The sequence below is a fragment of the Petromyzon marinus genome, chromosome 39 (genome assembly GCF_048934315.1).
Source record: "Petromyzon marinus isolate PM22_M1 ecotype Great Lakes invasive population chromosome 39, UKy_Petmar_22M1.pri1.0, whole genome shotgun sequence".
Classification (NCBI taxonomy): Eukaryota; Metazoa; Chordata; class Hyperoartia; order Petromyzontiformes; family Petromyzontidae; genus Petromyzon; species Petromyzon marinus.
In genome coordinates this window covers 6,012,116-6,033,543 of record NC_133705.1, presented here as the reverse complement: position 1 = coordinate 6,033,543, position 21,428 = coordinate 6,012,116, and the positions used below count along the sequence as shown (strand labels likewise).

At 49.3% G+C, this 21,428-nt stretch overlaps 1 protein-coding gene across 3 annotated transcripts in view; it reads right to left on the bottom strand.

Moving 5' to 3' along the window:
• Positions 1-17,768: 17,768 nt before the first annotated feature.
• USP48 (ubiquitin specific peptidase 48) overlaps positions 17,769-21,428 on the bottom strand; it is a 42,967-nt gene continuing 39,307 nt past the window's right edge. For all 3 annotated transcript variants that reach the window (XM_076072855.1, XM_076072856.1, XM_076072857.1), the window contains exon 27: positions 17,769-18,982. In XM_076072855.1, coding sequence (XP_075928970.1) covers positions 18,960-18,982 — 23 coding nt within the window. In that variant the 3' untranslated portion in view covers positions 17,769-18,959. The remainder of the gene's footprint in view (positions 18,983-21,428) is intronic.

Below are 21,428 nucleotides of genomic sequence, written 5' to 3'. Positions count from 1 at the left end.
CACGGCACAGACGATGACTGATCGTCACCCAGCTTGACGAACTGTGATCGACCACGTAGGAACGACTCAATCCACTCCAGTGCCGTACCCGACAAGCGAACCTTGACCGTAGCCACCCGATGAGTATCTCGTGGTCGATGGTGTCGAAGGCGGCTGAGAGATCGAGGCCAACCAATGCTGCGGCGCACACCGGTCATCCGTGACCTTGTAGAGGCCATCCGTGACCTTGTAGAGGTCATCCGTGATCTTGTAGAGGCCATCCGTGATCTTGTAGAGGCCATCCGTGATCTTGTAGAGGCCATCCGTGATCTTGTAGAGGCCATCCGTGATCTTGTAGAGGCCATCCGTGACCTTGTAGAGGCCATCCGTGATCTTGTAGAGGTCATCCGTGACCTTGTAGAGGCCATCCGTGATCTTGTAGAGGCCATCCGTGATCTTGTAGAGGCCATCCGTGACCTTGTAGAGGCCATCCGTGATCTTGTAGAGGTCATCCGTGACCTTGTAGAAGCCATCCGTGATCTTGTAGAGGCCATCCGTGATCTTGTAGAGGCCATCCGTGACCTTGTAGAGGCCATCTGTGACCTTGTAGAGGCCATCCGTGATCTTGTAGAGGCCGTCCGTGATCTTGTAGAGGCCGTCCGTGATCTTGCAGAGGTCGTCCGTGATCTTGTAGAGGTTATCCGTGACCTTGTAGAGACCATCTGTGATCTTGTAGAGGTCATCCGTGATCTTGTAGAGGTCATCCGTGATCTTGTAGAGGCCATCCGTGACCTTGCAGAGGCCATCTGTGATCTTGTAGAGGCCATCCGTGATCTTGTAGAGGTCATCCGTGATCTTGTAGAGGTCATCCGTGATCTTGTAGAGGCCATCCGTGATCTTGTAGAGGTTATCCGTGATCTTGTAGAGGTCATCCGTGACCTTGTAGAGGCCATCCGTGATCTTGTAGGTCATCCGTGACCTTGTAGAGGCCATCCGTGACCTTGTAGAGATCATCCGTGATCTTGTACAGTGAGGGAAAAAGTATTTGATCCCCTGCTAATTTTGTACGTTTGCCCACTGACAAAGAAATGATCAGTCTATAATTTTAATGGTAGGTTTATTTGAACAGTGAGACAGAATAACAACAAAAAAATCCAGAAAAACGCATGTCAAAAATGTTATGAATTTATTTGCATTTTAATGAGGGAAATAAGTATTTGACCCTCTCTCAATCAGAAAGATGTCTGGCTCCCAAGTGTCTTTTATACAGGTAACGAGCTGAGATTAAGAGCACACCCTTAAAGGGAGTGCTCCTAATCTCAGCTTGTTACCTGTATAAAAGACACCTGTCCACAGAAGCAATCAATCAGATTCCAAACTCTCCACCATGGCCAAGACCAAAGAGCTCTCCAAGGATGTCAGGGACAAGATTGTAGACCTACACAAGGCTGGAATGGGCTACAAGACCATTGCCAAGCAGCTTGGTGAGAAGGTGACAACAGTTGGTGCGATTATTCGCAAATGGAAGAAACACAAAAACAGGTCCCTGCAGGGTGGGCTGGTAGGACAAGTCTCTGCGCTGTCTATTGCTGATTTTACACCCAACAGCACGAGATTTCACTTCGTTAAAGTATTGAAAGGGGACGGACGGACGGACACATTAATCTATTGCAGGCTGGTACACTCAGTTTACAACTTCGTTCCTACCAGTATAACTGTCAATCTCCCTCGGCCTGGGGCTCCATGCAAGATCTCACCTCGTGGAGTTGCACTGATCATGAGAACGGTGAGGAATCAGCCCAGAACTACACGGGAGGATCTTGTCAATGATCTCAAGGCAGCTGGGACCATAGTCACCAAGAAAACAATTGGTAACACACTACGCCGTGAAGGACTGAAATCCTGCAGTGCCCGCAAGGTCCCCCTGCTCAAGAAAGCACATATACATGCCCGTCTGAAGTTTGCCAATGAACATCTGAATGATTCAGAGGACAACTGGGTGAAAGTGTTGTGGTCAGATGAGACCAAAATGGAGCTCTTTGGCATGAACTCAACTCGCCGTGTTTGGAGGAGGAATGCTGCCTATGATCCCAAGAACACCATCCCCACCGTCAAACATGGAGGTGGAAACATTATGCTTTGGGGGTGTTTTTCTGCTAAGGGGACAGGACAACTTCACCGCATCAAAGGGACGATGGACGGGGCCATGTAACGTCAAATCTTGGGTGAGAACCTCCTTCCCTCAGCCAGGGCATTGAAAATGGGTCGTGGATGTGTATTCCAGCATGACAATGACCCAAAACACACGGCCAAGGCAACAAAGGAGTGACTCAAGAAGAAGCACATTAAGGTCCTGGAGTGGCCTGGCCAGTCTCCAGACCTTAATCCCATAGAAAATCTGTGGAGGGAGCTGAAGGTTCGAGTTGCCAAACGTCAGCCTCGAAACCTTAATGACTTGGGGAACATCTGCAAAGAGGAGTGGGACAAAATCCCTCCTGAGATGTGTGCAAACCTGGTGGCCAACTACAAGAAACGTCTGACCTCTGTGATTGCCAACAAGGGGTTTGCCACCAAGTACTGAGTCATGTTTTGCAGAGGGGTCAAATACTTATTTCCCTCATTAAAATGCAAATCAATTTATACAATTTTTGACATGCGTTTTTCTGGATTTTGTTGTTATTCTGTCTCTCACTGTTCAAATAAACCTACCATTAAAATTATAGACTGATAATTTATTTGTCAGTGGGCAAACGTACCAGATCAGCAGGGGATCAAATACTTTTTTCCCTCACTGTAGAGGTCATCCGTGATCTTGTAGAGGTCATCCGTGATAACTTGATTAGGTGCTTTCGTGACTGCAGGAATTACCTGATGATGATTGCTTGTGTTGCAATCGAAACGTCGTATGCTATTATGTAATTTTATTTTTTTATTATTTCTACGTGACTTTACCGAAAAAACCAAAGAGTCATCCGTGATCTTGTAGAGGTCATCCGTGATCTTGTAGAGGCCATCCGTGATCTTGTAGAGGCCATCCGTGATCTTGTAGAGGTCATCCGTGATCTTGTAGAGGCCATCCGTGATCTTGTAGGGCCATCCGTGATCCTGTAGAGGCCATCCGTGATCTTGTAGGGGTCATCCGTGATCTTGTAGAGGCCATCCGTGATCTTGTAGAGGCCATCCGTGATCTTGTTGAGGTCATCCGTGATCTTGTAGAGGCCATCCGTGATCTTGCAGAGGCCATCAGAGATCTTGTAGAGGCCATCCGTGATCTTGTAGAGGCCATCCGTGATCTTGTAGAGGCCATCCGTGATCTTGTAGAGGCCATCCGTGATCTTGTAGAGGCCATCAGAGATCTTGTAGAGGCCATCCGTGATCTTGCAGAGGCCATCAGAGATCTTGTAGAGGCCATCCGTGATCTTGTAGAGGTCATCAGAGATCTTGTAGAGGCCATCCGTGATCTTGTAGAGACCATCCGTGATCTTATAGAGGTCATCAGAGATCTTGCAGAGGCCATCCGTGATCTTGTAGAGGTCATCAGAGATCTTGTAGAGGTCATCCGTGATCTTGTAGAGGTCATCAGAGATCTTTAGTAGACCGTCTCAGTGCTGTGAGACTTCCGGTACGTCGACCACAACGAGTTGAATCTGCCCGTTGCAGCGACGTGGGGAAGTAACCGCTTCAGACACAGGCGGCTCTATGACCTTTGAAACCGCACTCAGGTTTGAGATCGGGCGATAGTTTGCGGGGTCACTACGTCTCAGGGCAATTTGCCTGCGCCATTTCGAACCGGTCTGGGAAACAGCCCTCGCTCAACGAAGTATTTGCCAGGTGGACAATCAGCGGCGCAAGCAACGTCCGAGCACGATTTGAGAATTGAAGTGTGGATGTAGTCGAGTGGCGATGTCTTATTTGCCAGCCGTGAGATGAACATCGACACCTCTGCCACTAATGTTGGTCGAGTTTTGAATTGGTGCTAGGTTGATCAAACTCAGATGTGTGCGTCTGTTAACCGTGTCTGTTGACCGTGTGTGTTGACCATGTGGGTGTTGACCGTGCGTGTGTGTTGACCATGTGGGTGTTGACCGTGCGTGTGTGTTAACCGTGTCTGTTGACCGTGTGCGTCTGTTGACCGTGTGCGTCTGTTGACCACGTGTCTGTTGACATTGTGTCTGTTGACATTGTGTGTGAGTGCTGACCGTGTGTGTTGACCATGTGGGTGTTGACCGAGCGTGTGTGTTGACCGTGTGTGCATCTGTTGACCGTGTGTGTTGACCATGTGTGTGGTGATCATGTCTGTTGACATTGTGTGTGCGTGTGTTCACCGTGTGTGTGCGTATGTTGACCATGTGTGTTGATCGTGTGTGTTTCCCGTGAGTGTGCATGTGTTGACCGTGCGTGTGTGTTGACCGTGTGTTGACCGTGTGTTGACCGTGCGTGTTGACCGTGTGTGTATTGACCGTGTGTGTATTGACCGTGTGTGTGTTGACCATGTGTTGACCATGTGTGTTGATCGTGTGTGTTGACCGTGTGTGTGCATGTGTTGACCGTGTGTGTGCGTGTGTTGACCGTGTGTGTTGACCGTGTGTGCGTGTGTTGACCATGTGTGTTGATCGTGTGCTGACCGTGTGTGTTGACCGTGTGTGCGTGTGTGCGTGTGTTGACCGCGTGTGTTGACCGTGTGTGCGTGTGTTGACCGTGTGTGTGTTGACCGTGTGTGTGTTGACCGTGTGTGTGCGTGTTGACCGTGTGCGTGTTGACCGTGTGTTGACCGTGTATTGACCGTGTGTGTGTTGACCGTGTGTGTGCGTGTTGATCGTGTGCGTGTTGACCGTGTGTGTGCGTGTTGACCATGTGTGTTGATCGTGTGTGTTTCCCGTGAGTGTGCATGTGTTGACCGTGCGTGTGTTGACCGTGTGTTGACCGTGCGTGTTGACCGTGTGTGCGTGTGTTGACCGTGTGCGTGTTGACCGTGTGTGTGTTGACCGTGTGTGTGCGTGTTGACCGTGTGCGTGTTGACCGTGTGTTGACCGTGTATTGACCGTGTGTGTGTTGACCGTGTGTGTGCGTGTTGATCGTGTGCGTGTTGACCGTGTGTGTGCGTGTTGACCATGTGTGTTGATCGTGTGTGTTTCCCGTGAGTGTGCATGTGTTGACCGTGCGTGTGTTGACCGTGTGTTGACCGTGCGTGTTGACCGTGTGTGCGTGTGTTGACCGTGTGCGTGTTGACCGTGTGTGTGTTGACCGTGTGTGTGCGTGTTGACCGTGTGCGTGTTGACCGTGTGTTGACCGTGTGTGTGTTGACCGTGTGTGTGCGTGTTGACCATGTGTGTTGATCGTGTGTGTTTCCCGTGAGTGTGCATGTGTTGACCGTGTGTGTTGACCGTGCGTGTGTTGACCGTGTGCGTGTTGACCATGTGTGTTGACCATGTGTGTATTGACCGTGTGTGTGCATGTGTTGACCATGTGTGTTGGTCGTGTGTTGACCGTGTGTATTGACCGTGTGTGTGCGTGTGTTGACTGTGTGTGTTGACCGTGTGTGCGTGTATTGACCGTGTGTGCGTGTGTTGACCGTGTGTGTGTATTGACCGTGTGTGCGTGTGTTGGCTGTGTGTGTGTTGGCCGTGTGTGTGTTGACCGTGTGTGTGTTGACCGCGTGTGTGTTGACCGTGTGTGCGTGTGTTGATCGTGTGTGTTGATCGTGTGTTGACCGCGTGTGTGTTGACCGTGTGTGCATGTGTTGACCGCGTGTGTTGATCGTGTGTTGACCGTGTGTGTTGATCGTGTGTTGACCGTGTTTGTTGATCGTGTGTTGATCGTGTGTTGACCGTGTGTTCGTGTGTTGACCGTGTGTGTTGACCGTGTGTGCGTGTGTTGACCGTGTGTGCGTGTGTTGACCGTGTGTTGTGTGCGTGTGTTGACCGTGTGTGTTGACCGTGTGTGCGTGTGTTGACCGTGTGTGTAGTAAAGGGCCCCATCAATGCCGGCCGATTGGGCGGGGGGGGGGGCTAAGCAGAAGTAATTTTGGGGGACCTACACCCTTCTGGTTTATACCCTCTCGAGTAAGGTGACAGAAGAGACAGCGAGGACACAGAGAGAGATATGCAGTGAGACAAGAGGAAGAGATGGAGTCAGATTAAAGAAGAGAGATGCAGGTAAAGAATGTCGTGAGTAGATATTACCGCATTGTTGATGAGGGTTTCAAGGACTTCAATCTGACATTTGACTTCACCCCCAGTTTTGTTCCGTGAATCCTAAACTAAACTCCTACACTATTTTTTGTTATTTTACCAGGTAAGGCCCACTGAGCTATATAGCTCTTTTTCACAAGCGACCTGGCCACAAATGATTGCTCAACGAAGTGGCTTATCCCGTGGAAATGTACAGCAGCCATATACTCTAAACGTGTGACGTTGATTCCAAATGTGGAGGGATAAACTGGGCGACCCGGAGAAAAATCCACGTGACCACGGGAAGAGAGAGAGACACCGCAAACTCCAAATATACAGCAGCAGCAGGCGCCAGGGTTGGGATCCAACCCACGACCTCCTGCACACCAGGCGAGGTAGTTAACATCTCATAGCCACCGTGGTGATAATGATGAGAGAGAGAGACACCGCAAACTCCAAATATACAGCAGCAGCAGGCGCCAGGGTTGGGATCCAACCCACGACCTCCTGCACACCAGGCGAGGTAGTTAACATCTCATAGCCACCGTGGTGATAACGATGAGAGAGAGAGACACCGCAAACTCCAAATATACAGCAGCAGCAGGCGCCAGGGTTGGGATCCAACCCACGACCTCCTGCACACCAGGCGAGGTAGTTAACATCTCATAGCCACCGTGGTGCTGACGGGACCCTAGAGCCGCTCGGGGCCCCACGGCGTTTGCTCGGCTCCGCTCGTCGTGCCAAGCGCTGCCCCGTGCCCTCTACCCCCCCCTCCCCACGTCCCTCCCCCCGCGTGCGACCAAAAGCCCGGCCGCCAGATGGGAGCGTCCGGACGCGTCGGACGGAGGCGAGAAACCCAAAGGTCGGTCTAGGATGACGGACTCACGCGGGGGGTGAACGACCCGGGAGGTGGTGGGGGGGGGGCACGCCCTTCTGCAGTAAACCGTCAAGAGTTTGCAGGTGCGGCCGCACGAGCGGGTCGCGGCCCGCTCATGCGGCCGCGAATAGAATTGTCGGACGGCGTTGTTGCAGAATTATTGTACCGCGGACGTGAGCAACTACGGACTCTTTTCTTTTTATCGTACCAGTTGAAGGCCGACGGGGCTGTGGAGCTCCGTCCCAGAAGCTACCTGGCCACAAGTGACGACTCGACTGAGTGGAGGGGGAAAAACCGGGACCCGGGGACAAAAATAATCCACGCGACCACGGGGAGAGAGAGGCGTGCAAATTCCAAATAAACAGGTGTCAGGGATATGATTGAACCCATGACCTGCTGTATGCCAGGCGAGGTAGTTAACGTCTCACTGCCGTGGCGCCCACGACGTCTTGTGACACGGAGGCGGCAGCGTGTGGTTATAGAGGCGCCGGGCGTGAGATTTGAGGAGGCGGCGGCTCGGGGTGAAATGGTTACGGTCTAAAACATGCAAAATTACACCGTAAATGACTCAATGTGGAGACAAACAGCAGCAGTGGTAACGTCACCCACCCCCGACGACTGGGAAACTACCGCAGGCTGCGTCTGTGAAACACAGCAGCAGCAGCGCCTTCCTTCATCACGCGATGATTGCCCCGAGATCGTCGCGGGTTTCCGAATGCACCCGGAGCGCTAATTACTACTCCAGTACCACGATCGTCGGGGAGATGCGACACGTTGTTTTGAGGCGCCAAGTGGAGCCGTTGTAAGGAGGAGTTTACACATTTGTTATTACATGCACAGCGGTGCGACTGTGTCCATGCACGCCACGCTACGGACCGTGCAGTAAACCCACTGTGGTAGTCCGCGCTCCTTCAACGGAGGAGGAGGAAGAGCGACACGACACGGACTCTCTCTGTGCTGAAGCCATTCTCTCTCTCTGCAGCAGACCTCCACATTAGCGTCGAGCTCCTGAACGTGTTTCCATGTTCAAGAATGGTCTCTGACGCAGTGTTAGTCTATGGGGCAATGTTAGTCTATGGGGTAGAGTTAGTCTATGGGCAGAGTTAGTTTATGGGGTAGAGTTAGTCTATGGGCAGTGTTAGTTTATTGGGTAGAGTTAGTCTATGGGGTAGTGTTAGTCTATGGGGCAGTGTTAGTCTATGGGGTAGTGTTAGTCTATGGTGTAGTTTAGTCTATGGGCAGTGTTAGTCTATTGGGCAGTGTTAGTCTATGGGCAAGGTTAGTCTATGGGTAGAGTTAGTCTATGGGCAGTGTTAGTTTATGGGGCAGAGTTAGTCTATGGGGCAGAGTTAGTCTATGGGGCAATATTAGTCTATGGGTAGTGTTAGTCTATGGGTAGTGTTAGTCTATGGGTAGAGTTAGTCTATGGGGCAGTGTTAGAATATGGGAGTGTTAGTCTATGAGCATTGTTAGTCTATGGGGTAGAGTTAGTCTATGGGCAGTGTTAGGCTATGGGGCAGAGTTAGACTATGGGGCAGTGTTAGTCTATGGGGCAATGTTAGTCTATGGGCAGTGTTAGTCTATGGGTAGTGTTAGTCTATGGGTAGAGTTAGTCTATGGGTAGTGTTAGTCTATGGGGCAGTGTTAGTCTATGGGAAGTGTTAGTCTATGGGTAGTGTTAGTCTACGGGGTAGAGTTAGTCTATGGGGCAGTGTTAGTCTATGGGCAGTGTTAGTCTATGGGGTAGAGTTAGTCTATGGGCAGTGTTAGTCTATGGGCAGTGTTAGTCTATGGGCAATGTTAGTCTATGGGCAGTATTAGTCTATGGGCAGTGTTAGTCTTGGGTAGTGTTAGTCTATGGGGTAGAGTTAGTCTATGGGGTAGTGTTAGTCTATGGGCAGTGTTAGTCTATGGGCAGTGTTAGTCTATGGGCAGTGTTAGTCTATGGGGCAGTGTTAGTCTATGGGGCAGTGCTAGTCTATGCGCAGTGTTAGTCTATGGGTAGTGTTAGTCTATGGGGTAGAGTTAGTCTATGGGGTAGTGTTAGTCTATGGGCAGTGTTAGTCTATGGTTAGTGTTGAGTCTATGGGCAGTGTTAGTCTATGGGCAATGTTAGTCTATGGGCAGTGTTAGTCTATGGGTAGTGTTAGTCTATGGGTAGTGTTAGTCTATGGGGTAGAGTTAGTCTATGGGTAGTGTTAGTCTATGGACAGTGTTAGTCTATGGGTAGTGTTAGTCTATGGACAGTGTTAGTCTATGGGCAGTGTTAGTCTATGGGTAGTGTTGAGTCTATGGGCAGTGTTAGTCTATGGGTAGTGTTAGTCTATGGGTAGTGTTAGTCTATGGGCAGTGTTAGTCTATGGACAGTGTTAGTCTATGGCAGTGGTTCTTAACCTTGTTGGAGGTACCGAACCCCACCAGTTTCATATGCGCATTCACCGAACCCCTCTTTAGTGAAAAATAAAATGTTATTTTTTTCAAATTGAAGACATAGATATGTTTTTTACTGGTACACAAAATGAGCCGTGCATGAACATTACCTTGTTCAAAGAATAAAACCAACACAATGCATAAACTCACAACAAATTACATACCTGGAAATCAATGTGACTTCTGCTGTTGCCTTTGAGAGATCAGTTCAGATATGCGTGGCTTCACCTTGGCAAGTGCCACTCTCATGTCATTTTCACAGCAAAGTCTGTTCCTTTTCTTCGTTTTTATGTCCAGCATCCTCGAAAAGGATTGCTCACAAAGATATGTTGTAACAAATGGTAATAAAAAAATCCAGGGCTTTCTTAGCAATAACTGGATACTTGTTCATTTGTCGACACCAAAACGTTGAGAGCGTTGTTGTTCTGAAGAGTTGCTGTTGAACCTGGCTCTGCTGAATTTCAATGATTTCGTCGAGGAATTCATCATTGACATCTGCTGTTTCAACAGCAAACGTGAACGGCTGTCTCACCCATGCTGGATATGACTCTCTTGTAGGGAAATATCCGTCGAGAGACTTTGCAAGCTCATCTAAGTGCGTGGCAATTGTTTGCTTCAGTTCCGTGGATACAGAAATATCTCCGATTCCAGACACATCTTCGATCTTACTTGCACAGTCGTCCAGAAGCGGGAAGTTTGCGAAGTTATTGTTCTCTGTTCGTCGTTTCCATAACGGTAGCTTTTTTTGAAAAGCCTTCAGGTGTTCTTCCGCTTCCATGATATTGACTCCACCACCCTGCATCTGCTGATTGAGATGATTGAGAGCTGCGAATATATCAGCCATGTACGCTAAAATGAGAATGAACTCAGGATTTTTGAAGCAATCTGCATGGCAGTGTTGGTGCTCTTGCAAAAACAGGGCTAATTCCACACGCATGGCAAAAACACGATTCAGCACCTGTCCCCGGGATAACCACCGAATATTAGAATGGAGCAGAAGTACCTCAAATTCAGAGCCCATTTCTTTACACAGCTCACTGAAGATGCGGTGCCTCAGAGCACTTTTTCGCACATAGTTCACACATTCCACCACAGTTTTTAATACTTCTGCCATTTTTGGAGGTAAGGTTTTTGTTGCCAACGCATGCCTGTGCAGAATACAATGCGTCACAATGATGTGTGGTGCATCGGCCTTTACTAGCGCACCAAAACCAGACTTTCTTCCCAGCATGACTGGAGCTCCGTCCGTACAAACTGCAGAAACCATATCCCATGAAAGATTGTTGTCTCTGAAGAAGTCATCCACAAGCTTCTTCACATCGGCTGCCTTCGTTGTTGTTGTAAGAGGCTTACAAAATAAAACTCTTCTTTTATCATGTCGTCTTTCACATAGCGTACAAAAACAGCAAGCTGGCTTAGATCAGAAACGTCTGTGGTTTCGTCGAGTTGAAGGCTGAATTTTGCCGGGCTTGAAATCAGATCCGCGACTACTTGAGCCAAGATGTCTTTACTCATGTCTTCTATTCTGTCACTGACGGTGTCATTTGAAAGGGGAATTTGGGATAATTTACCTTCGGCCACTGTTCCGAGTATCAGATTCGCCATCTTTAATGCAGCTGGTTTCACAAGTGTTTCACCAATGGTGTGTGGCTTGCCCTGCTTTGCGATCAGGTAAGCAACTTCGTACGATGCTGTCAGGATCGGTTTGTTAACAGGTACAAATCCAAGAGCAGGCAGAGTGGCCCTTTCATCGAATCTGGCTCTCTTCACCCTGAATTCAGCAAGTGTTGTGTTCTTGTATTCCCCGTCTCCATGCAGCTTCAAGAAGTGTTCCTTTAGTTTTGCCGGTGCAAGACTAGAGTTGCTCAACTTGGCGTTGCAAATCATGCAGATAGGACGCTCACTCCCATCACGTTCCGTGATACATGAGAATCCATGTTGTACATATTCGTCCGACCACTTTCTTCTTTTGCCCGACATAGTTAGTATGGATAAAATATTAAAGAAATCACACGACGTACGACAACAACAGTCACACGTTGACTACTGAGTACGCACTAAATTCCCCGCAGCGCTGATTGGCCAAGCAGTGTAGCATGATCATCTGCAGCCAGTGATGGCCAAGCGGGCCGTGTGTGTCCTCACAAATTTACACAATAATTCAAGTGTGTCCGGACCTCCGTGGTGGGGGCTCTGCCGAACCCCTGAGATCGACTCACCGAACCCCTGGGGTTCGATCGAACCCAGGTTAAGAACCACTGGTCTATGGGCATTGTTAGTCTATGGGCAGTGTTAGTCTATGGGGCAGTGTTAGTCTATGGACAGTGTTAGTCTATGGGCATTGTTAGTCTATGGGGTAGAGTTAGTCTATGGGGCAGTGTTAGTATATGGGCAGTGTTAGTCTATGAGCATTGTTAGTCTATGAGGTAGAGTTAGTCTATGGGGCAGTGTTACTATATGGGCAGTGTTAGTCTATGAGCATTGTTAGTCTATGGGGTAGAGTTAGTCTATGGGGCAGTGTTAGTATATGGGCAGTGTTAGTCTATGGGCAGTGTTAGTCTGTGGGCAGTGTTAGTCTATGGGGCAGAGTTAGTCTATGGGCAGTGTTAGTCTATGGGCAGAGTTAGTCTATGGGCAGTGTTAGTCTATGGGCAGTGTTAGTCTATGGGGCAGAGTTAGTCTATGGGCAGTGTTAGTCTATGGGCAGAGTTAGTCTATGGGCAGTGTTAGTCTATGGGCAGTGTTAGTCTATGGGCAGTGTTAGTCTATGGGCAGAGTTAGTCTACGTGCAGTGTTAGTCTACGGGCAGTGTTAGTCTATGGGCAGTGTTAGTCTATGGGTAGTGTTAGTCTATGGGCAGTGTTAGTCTATGGGCAGTGTTAGTCTATGGGTAGTGTTAGTCTATGGGGTAGAGTTAGTCTATGGGCAGTGTTAGTCTATGGGTAGTATGTCTATGGGTAGTGTTAGTCTATGGAGCAGTGTTAGTCTATGGGGCAGTGTTAGTCTATGGGCAGTGTTAGTCTATGGGCAGTGTTAGTCTATGGGTAGTGTTGATCTATGGGCAGTGTTAGTCTATGGGCAGTGTTAGTCTATGGGCACTGTTGAGTCTATGGGCAGTGTTGAGTCTATGGGCAGTGTTGAGTCTATGGGCAGTGTTAGTCTATGGGCAGTGTTAGTCTATGGGCAGTGTTAGTCTATGGGCAGTGTTAGTCTATGGGCAGTGTTGAGTCTATGGGCAGTGTTGAGTCTATGGGTAGTGTTGAGTTTATGGGCAGTGTTAGTCTATGGGCAGTGTTAGTCTATGGGCAGTGTTAGTCTATGGGCAGTGTTAGTCTATGGGCAGTGTTAGTCTATGGGCAGTGTTGAGTCTATGGGCAGTGTTGAGTCTATGGGCAGTGTTAGTCTATGGGCAGTGTTAGTCTATGGGCAGTGTTAGTCTATGGGCAGTGTTGAGTCTATGGGCAGTGTTGAGTCTATGGGTAGTGTTGAGCCAATGGGCAGTGTTAGTCTATGGGCAGTGTTAGTCTATGGGTAGTGTTGAGTCTATGGGCAGTGTTAGTCTATGGGGCAGTGTTAGTATATGGGCAGTGTTAGTCTATGGGCAGTGTTAGTCTATGGGCAGTGTAAGTCTATGGGCAGTGTTAGTCTATGGGCAGTGTTAGTCTATGGGCAGTGTTAGTCTGTGGGCAGTGTTAGTCTATGGGTAGTGTTGAGTCTATGGGCAGTGTTAGTCTATGGGCAGTGTTAGTCTATGGGCAGAGTTAGTCTATGGGCAGTGTTAGTCTATGGGCAGTGTTAGTCTATGGGCAGTGTTAGTCTATGGGCAGAGTTAGTCTACGTGCAGTGTTAGTCTACGGGCAGTGTTAGTCTATGGGCAGTGTTAGTCTATGGGTAGTGTTAGTCTATGGGCAGTGTTAGTCTATGGGCAGTGTTAGTCTATGGGTAGTGTTAGTCTATGGGGTAGAGTTAGTCTATGGGCAGTGTTAGTCTATGGGTAGTATGTCTATGGGTAGTGTTAGTCTATGGAGCAGTGTTAGTCTATGGGGCAGTGTTAGTCTATGGGCAGTGTTAGTCTATGGGCAGTGTTAGTCTATGGGTAGTGTTGATCTATGGGCAGTGTTAGTCTATGGGCAGTGTTAGTCTATGGGCACTGTTGAGTCTATGGGCAGTGTTGAGTCTATGGGCAGTGTTGAGTCTATGGGCAGTGTTAGTCTATGGGCAGTGTTGAGTCTATGGGCAGTGTTAGTCTATGGGCAGTGTTGAGTCTATGGGCAGTGTTAGTCTATGGGCAGTGTTAGTCTATGGGCAGTGTTAGTCTATGGGCAGTGTTGAGTCTATGGGCAGTGTTGAGTCTATGGGTAGTGTTGAGTTTATGGGCAGTGTTAGTCTATGGGCAGTGTTAGTCTATGGGCAGTGTTAGTCTATGGGCAGTGTTGAGTTTATGGGCAGTGTTAGTCTATGGGCAGTGTTGAGTCTATGGGCAGTGTTGAGTCTATGGGCAGTGTTAGTCTATGGGCAGTGTTAGTCTATGGGCAGTGTTAGTCTATGGGCAGTGTTGAGTCTATGGGCAGTGTTGAGTCTATGGGTAGTGTTGAGCCAATGGGCAGTGTTAGTCTATGGGCAGTGTTAGTCTATGGGTAGTGTTGAGTCTATGGGCAGTGTTAGTCTATGGGCAGTGTTGAGTCTATGGGCAGTGTTAGTCTATGGGCAGTGTTAGTCTATGGGCAGTGTTAGTCTATGGGCAGTGTTAGTCTATGGGCAGTGTTAGTCTATGGGCAGTGTTAGTCTGTGGGCAGTGTTAGTCTATGGGTAGTGTTGAGTCTATGGGCAGTGTTAGTCTATGGGCAGTGTTAGTCTATGGGCAGAGTTAGTCTATGGGCAGTGTTAGTCTATGGGCAGTGTTAGTCTATGGGCAGTGTTAGTCTGTGGGCAGTGTTAGTCTATGGGTAGTGTTGAGTCTATGGGCAGTGTTGGTCAATGGGCAGTGTTAGTCTATGGGCAGAGTTAGTCTATGGGCAGTGTTAGTCTATGGGCAGTGTTAGTCTATGGGGCAGAGTTAGTCTATGGGCAGTGTTAGTCTATGGGCAGAGTTAGTCTATGGGCAGTGTTAGTCTATGGGCAGTGTTAGTCTATGGGCAGTGTTAGTCTATGGGCAGAGTTAGTCTACGTGCAGTGTTAGTCTATGGGCAGTGTTAGTCTATGGGTAGTGTTAGTCTATGGGCAGTGTTAGTCTATGGGCAGTGTTAGTCTATGGGTAGTGTTAGTCTATGGGGTAGAGTTAGTCTATGGGCAGTGTTAGTCTATGGGTAGTGTTAGTCTATGGGTAGTGTTAGTCTATGGAGCAGTGTTAGTCTATGGGGCAGTGTTAGTCTATGGGCAGTGTTAGTCTATGGGCAGTGTTAGTCTATGGGTAGTGTTGATCTATGGGCAGTGTTAGTCTATGGGCAGTGTTAGTCTATGGGCACTGTTGAGTCTATGGGCAGTGTTGAGTCTATGGGCAGTGTTGAGTCTATGGGCAGTGTTAGTCTATGGGCAGTGTTGAGTCTATGGGCAGTGTTAGTCTATGGGCAGTGTTGAGTCTATGGGCAGTGTTAGTCTATGGGCAGTGTTAGTCTATGGGCAGTGTTAGTCTATGGGCAGTGTTAGTCTATGGGCAGTGTTGAGTCTATGGGCAGTGTTGAGTCTATGGGTAGTGTTGAGTTTATGGGCAGTGTTAGTCTATGGGCAGTGTTAGTCTATGGGCAGTGTTGAGTTTATGGGCAGTGTTAGTCTATGGGCAGTGTTGAGTCTATGGGCAGTGTTGAGTCTATGGGCAGTGTTAGTCTATGGGCAGTGTTAGTCTATGGGCAGTGTTAGTCTATGGGCAGTGTTAGTCTATGGGCAGTGTTGAGTCTATGGGCAGTGTTGAGTCTATGGGTAGTGTTGAGCCAATGGGCAGTGTTAGTCTATGGGCAGTGTTAGTCTATGGGTAGTGTTGAGTCTATGGGCAGTGTTAGTCTATGGGCAGTGTTGAGTCTATGGGCAGTGTTAGTCTATGGGCAGTGTTAGTCTATGGGCAGTGTTAGTCTATGGGCAGTGTTAGTCTATAGGCAGTGTTAGTCTATGGGCAGTGTTAGTCTATGGGCAGTGTTAGTCTATGGGTAGTGTTGAGTCTATGGGCAGTGTTGAGTCTATGGGCAGTGTTAGTCTATGGGCAGTGTTAGTCTATGGGCAGTGTTGAGTCTATGGGCAGTGTTGAGTCTATGGGCAGTGTTGAGTCTATGGGGCAGTGTTAGTCTATGGCCAGCAGGCCTCGACACCTGGCACCGAGCTCCTGGACACAACGCCAGGGCACAAAGAACAGGACCTGTCCTGGCGACTAATGATGCAATTTCAATTACAGGCTGCTTCTCTGTAGCTGGGCCCGATCTCTATGGACTGTGTGGAGGCATGAGAGTCCTTTGATTTCATTACAGGTGTGTGTGTGGCAGTGTTGGTTTAGTCGCTCTGCTCTGTCCGAAATTCACCCCCACCGCCTCTCTCTTTGTATCCCGGCGACTCCGGACCCGTGGGTCCCCGTGCAGTTTCACCGCCTGCGCACTCTTGAGAATCCACCGCTGCACAGGCAGATACTGTGCACGGGAACCACGCGGACGTAAAAGCCAAACAGACATCTGGATTTCGTCGGGCAGTTCTCGTGGTATCAAAAAGCCCGTCGGTCCGTGGGTCTCGACAAAGCCTCTCCGAAAATCCGGGTTTTTGTCGCCAGTTTAAAACGATCCGGCCTCGTGCTCAACTCACGGTGACCCGGGTGGTGAGCGGGGTTAACCGAGCAGTGGGCGGGGCTTACCCGAGTAGCGGGCGGGGCTGTCAGAGCCAGTCCGCTGGCTGTGTGGGCGGTGCTAGTGGTTGAGTGGGCGTGACTAGTTAAAAAGTGGGTGGCGTCGACGGAGGGAGGCGATCCCAAGCTCACCGCGTGTCCTCTGGTCGAGCCTCCCGGAAATTCTGGAGCTTTACACGGACGGCACACACGGACACCGCGCAGGCAACCACACAGGACCCAGCGAGTGCTTTTCAGCCGTGGTTTATTCAACCTTGCCCGATGAGGATGCCCTATGTGGGAGGGGGGAACGTGGCCCCCCCACCCCCACCCACCTTAGACCTTGACCTCTGACCCTTTTAATCAACCTGCCAGCTCACACCACTCCTCAGCCCCCGCGCCGCACCAACTCAAAAACGAGAACGGCGCTGCAAGTTAAACGTTCAATGGTAAATCGGTTAAACACAGGTCGAACGGGGCGTTCCATCGCAAACGGGGGGGGGGGGGGGGGGCCTGTACCGTAACCGTGACAACTGCAACGATGAACAAGGGACTGCAATCGCGTGGTGCAATACGCACTGCCACTAGCATTGCAACTGTTTAGTAAAACACACACAACACACTCGCATACTCACTCTCATACTTATACACTCACTCTCATACCCTCACTCTAATATACCCACACTCGTCCACTCACACATAGACACAGATTCCCCGTATAGCCTTCACAGACTGTTGGGGCAAGTACTGTTAGCGAGCACCTATTAAGGCTGGAACGGCACACGAGGGGGTGGGTGGCCAGCACCACGCCCGGCCGCCTTTGTCTCCCCATTGGCGATGTTTACACATCCCACCAGGTACTTATTTGAGGCTTTGTCGACCTAGGGGAGGCCCAGGACCAGTTCAGATAATTGTCACTGGTGTGGACCATGAGCAGGAATTGAACTCGGGTCAACGGGTTTCTTAGGGCAGCGCGCTAACCGCTACACTAACACTCGCACATACTCGCAGTCATGTACTCACTCACACTCATACACTTCCACACTCTCATACACTCACGTGCACTCTCTCATACAAAGACATTGACACACTTTACATCCGTACACTCAAAACAAATGACAAAGACCCCCCGCAAAAGTCTCAACAGACTGTTACACAGACACACTTTCGCATTCTCAGGCACACGGACACAAGCAAACACACACAACGCATCGGAACACAGCCAAAAACAGACACACTCACACACAAAAAAACACAAAGCCACACAGAGACTTGAAGGCAGACACAACAAAACATCCCCCATATAGCCTTCACAGGCCATTCGGGCAAGCGCTGTTAGCCAGACACACAACACTCACAAAGACAAAAATAAAGATCCCCCATATAATAGCCTTAGGGGCCATCCATTGAGCACGTACGCAAAAATCTGTCAAAACTTGACCCCTCCCCCCCCTCCCTGTATGCACGTGAACTTTTTACACCTCCCCCCCCCCCCCCCACCTGCGTACGTACACTTCACACCCCCCCCCCCAATGGTATAGAACGGCCGATATTTAATCCACGCAGAAACGAACAAGGATTAATAATATTAGCATGTTTAAGCAAACAGATAGTCCACCGCCGGCTGCATTGAAGAATTCAGTTGCGTACCTTGGCCACTTATTTTGCTGAGCTGCGTGATAGCTGCAGTCAGGGGTACGGTTGCATACGAGTGACACCTCTCCCACTGTCCCACTTCTCCCGACAGTACTTGTTGTCTGACAGCTCAACAAACTGAACTGTGGCCCCATATGCAAGCGTACGCATTTGGGTTAACCTCCCCCCTCTCCCCTCCATGAGTACGTACTAAATGGATGGCCCCTTAACAGACTGTTGCAGCAAGCGCTGTTAGTGAGCACATATGATGGGCCAAAACAGCACACGAGGGGGTGGGTGGCCAACACCACGCCTTTGCCTTCCGAGTGACGATGTTTACACACCGCACCAGTAAGTCATTTTAGGCTGAGTCGAACTACAGGAGGCCCAGGACCGGTTCAGATAATCGTCACTGGTGTTGGCCGTGAGCGAGAATTGAACTCGGGTCGCCGGGTTCGTCGCGCTGGACCCTACACTCAGATTCTCACACACATACGGACACTCACAAGTTCACGTACAGACACAAAGACATAGACACACGCTCACCCAGACACTCACTCCCCCTCCCACTCACTCCCTCGCCTGCACACTCACTCCCTCACCTGCACACTCACTCACTCACCTGCACACTCACTCCCTCACCTGCGCACTCACTCCCTCACCTGCACACTCACTCCCTCACCTGCACGCTCACTCCCTCACCTGCACGCTCACTCACTCACCCACCACCTCCCACAACACTGCCAAGTACAACGCAAGGGTGACACATTCATAGAACCGTCACCGCGACAACCGCTACCACCAGCCACCAGCACCGCCGCCGGCAGGGGGGAAACAACCGTATCGGCGAAAAACCGTCACGATAAAACAAACAAAAGAGCCGCGGTCACAACCGTCGTCACAACCGTCGCACGGGAAGATAACCGTCACGGTGAGCCAGCCGTCGCAGCACCGTCAGCGCCGCCGCCGGCAAAGGAGCGGTGACGGCAGCGACACCGTGGGACGAGAATCCCGGCACGGGGCGAGCGCCGGGCGGGCGACGGGGGCGCGCCAGCCCCCCGGGGCGCCTCTAGTGACCCAGCAACCCTGTGCCTGGGGAGGGAAGATGGGGAGGGGGGAGACACGTCGCCCGCTCACTCACAGAGAATACATCACTCACTCACACACACGTACAGATAATACATCACTCACTCACACACACGTACAGAGAATACATCACTCACTCACATGTATAGAGAGGGAGATTACACAACGGTCACTCACTGACACGCAACAGAGAATACATCACTCACTCACATGTAGAGAGAGAGAAAGATTACACATCACTCACTCACTGACACGCAAGAGAGAATACATCACTCACTCACACACGTACAGAGAATACATCACTCACTCACACACGTACAGAGAATACATCACTCACTCACACACGTACAGAGAATACATCACTCGCTCACATGTACAGAGAGAGAGAGAAAGATTACACATCGCTCACTCACTGACACGCAACAGAGATTACATCACTCACACACACACAGAGATTACATCACTCACTCACACACAGAGATTACATCACTCACTCACACACAGAGATTACATCACTCACTCACATGTATAGAGAGCGAGATTACACATCACTCACTCACACACACGTACAGAGAATACATCACTCACTCACATGTAGAGAGAGAAAGATTACACATCACTCACTCACTCACACGTACAGAGAATACATCACTCACTCACATGTATAGAGAGATTACACAATAAACAAAGATCCCCCGTGTAGCCTTAACAGACTGTAGGGGCAAGTGCTGCTAGCGAGCACCTATGAAGGCCGGAACGGTACATGAGGGGGTGGGTGGCCAACACCACGCCCGACCGCCTTTGTCTCCCTAGTGGCAATGTTTACACACCGCACCAGGTACTCATTACACAACGGCCACTCACTGACACGCAACAGAGATTACATCACTCACTCACTCACACGTACAGAGAATACATCACTCACTCACATATAGAGAGAGATTACACAACAGTCACTTACTGACACGCAACAGAGAATACATCACTTACTCACTCACACGTACAGAGAATACATCACTCACTCACACGTACAGAGAATCCATCACTCACTCACATGTATAGAGAGAGAGATTACACATCACTCACTCACACGTACAGAGAATACATCACTCGCTCACATGTAGAGAGAGATTACACATTGGTCACTCACTGACACGCAACAGAGAATAAATCACTCACTCATGCACATGTACAGAGAATACATCACTCACTCACATGTACAGAGAGAGAAAGATTACACATTGGTCACTCACTGACACGCAACAGAGAATACATCACACACTCACTCACACGTACAGAGAATACATCACTCACTCACATGTACAGAGAGAAAGATTACACAACGGTCACTTACTGACACGCAATAGAGAATACATCACACACTCACTCACACATACAGAAAATACATCACTCACTCATATAAAGACAAAGATGCCCCGTATCGCCTTAACAGACTGTTGGGGCAAGTGCTGGGAGTGAGCACCTCTGAAGGCCGGAACGGTACAGCACCTCGCGCAACCGCCTTTTATATCCAGAGTGGCGAAGTTTACACACCGTACCAGGTACTCATTTGAGGCTAAGTCGACCTAGGGGATGCCCACGACTGGTTCAGATATTTGTCAATGGCGTTGGCTGCGAGCGGGAATTCAACTCGGGCCGCCGGATTTGTAGCGCAGCGTGCTCACTGCTACACCACCACTCCCCACTCAACGCGAAATACATCACTCACACACACGTACAGAATACATCACACACACACGTACAGAATACATCACACACACGTACAGAATACATCACACACACACACACGTACACAATACATCACACAAACATTCAGAATACATCACACACACACATACAGAATACATCACTCACACACACATACAGAATACATCACACACACACGTACAGAATACATCACTCACACACACGTACAGAATACATCACATACACACATACAGAATACATCACACACACACATACAGAATACATCACTCACACACATACAGAATACATCACTCACACACACAGAATACATCACTCACACACACGTACAGAATACATCACACAAACATACAGAATACATCACACACACACATACAGAATACATCACTCACACACATACAGAATACATCACACACACACATACAGAATACATCACTCACACACATACAGAATACATCACAAACATACACGTACAGAATACATCACTCACACACACGTACAGAATACATCACACACACACATACAGAATACATCACTCACACACACGTACAGAATACATCACACACACACGTACAGAATACATCACACACACGTACAGAATACATCACACACACACATACAGAATACATCACTCACACACACATACAGAATACATCACACACACACATACAGAATACATCACTCACACACACGTACAGAATACATCACATACACACATACAAAATAC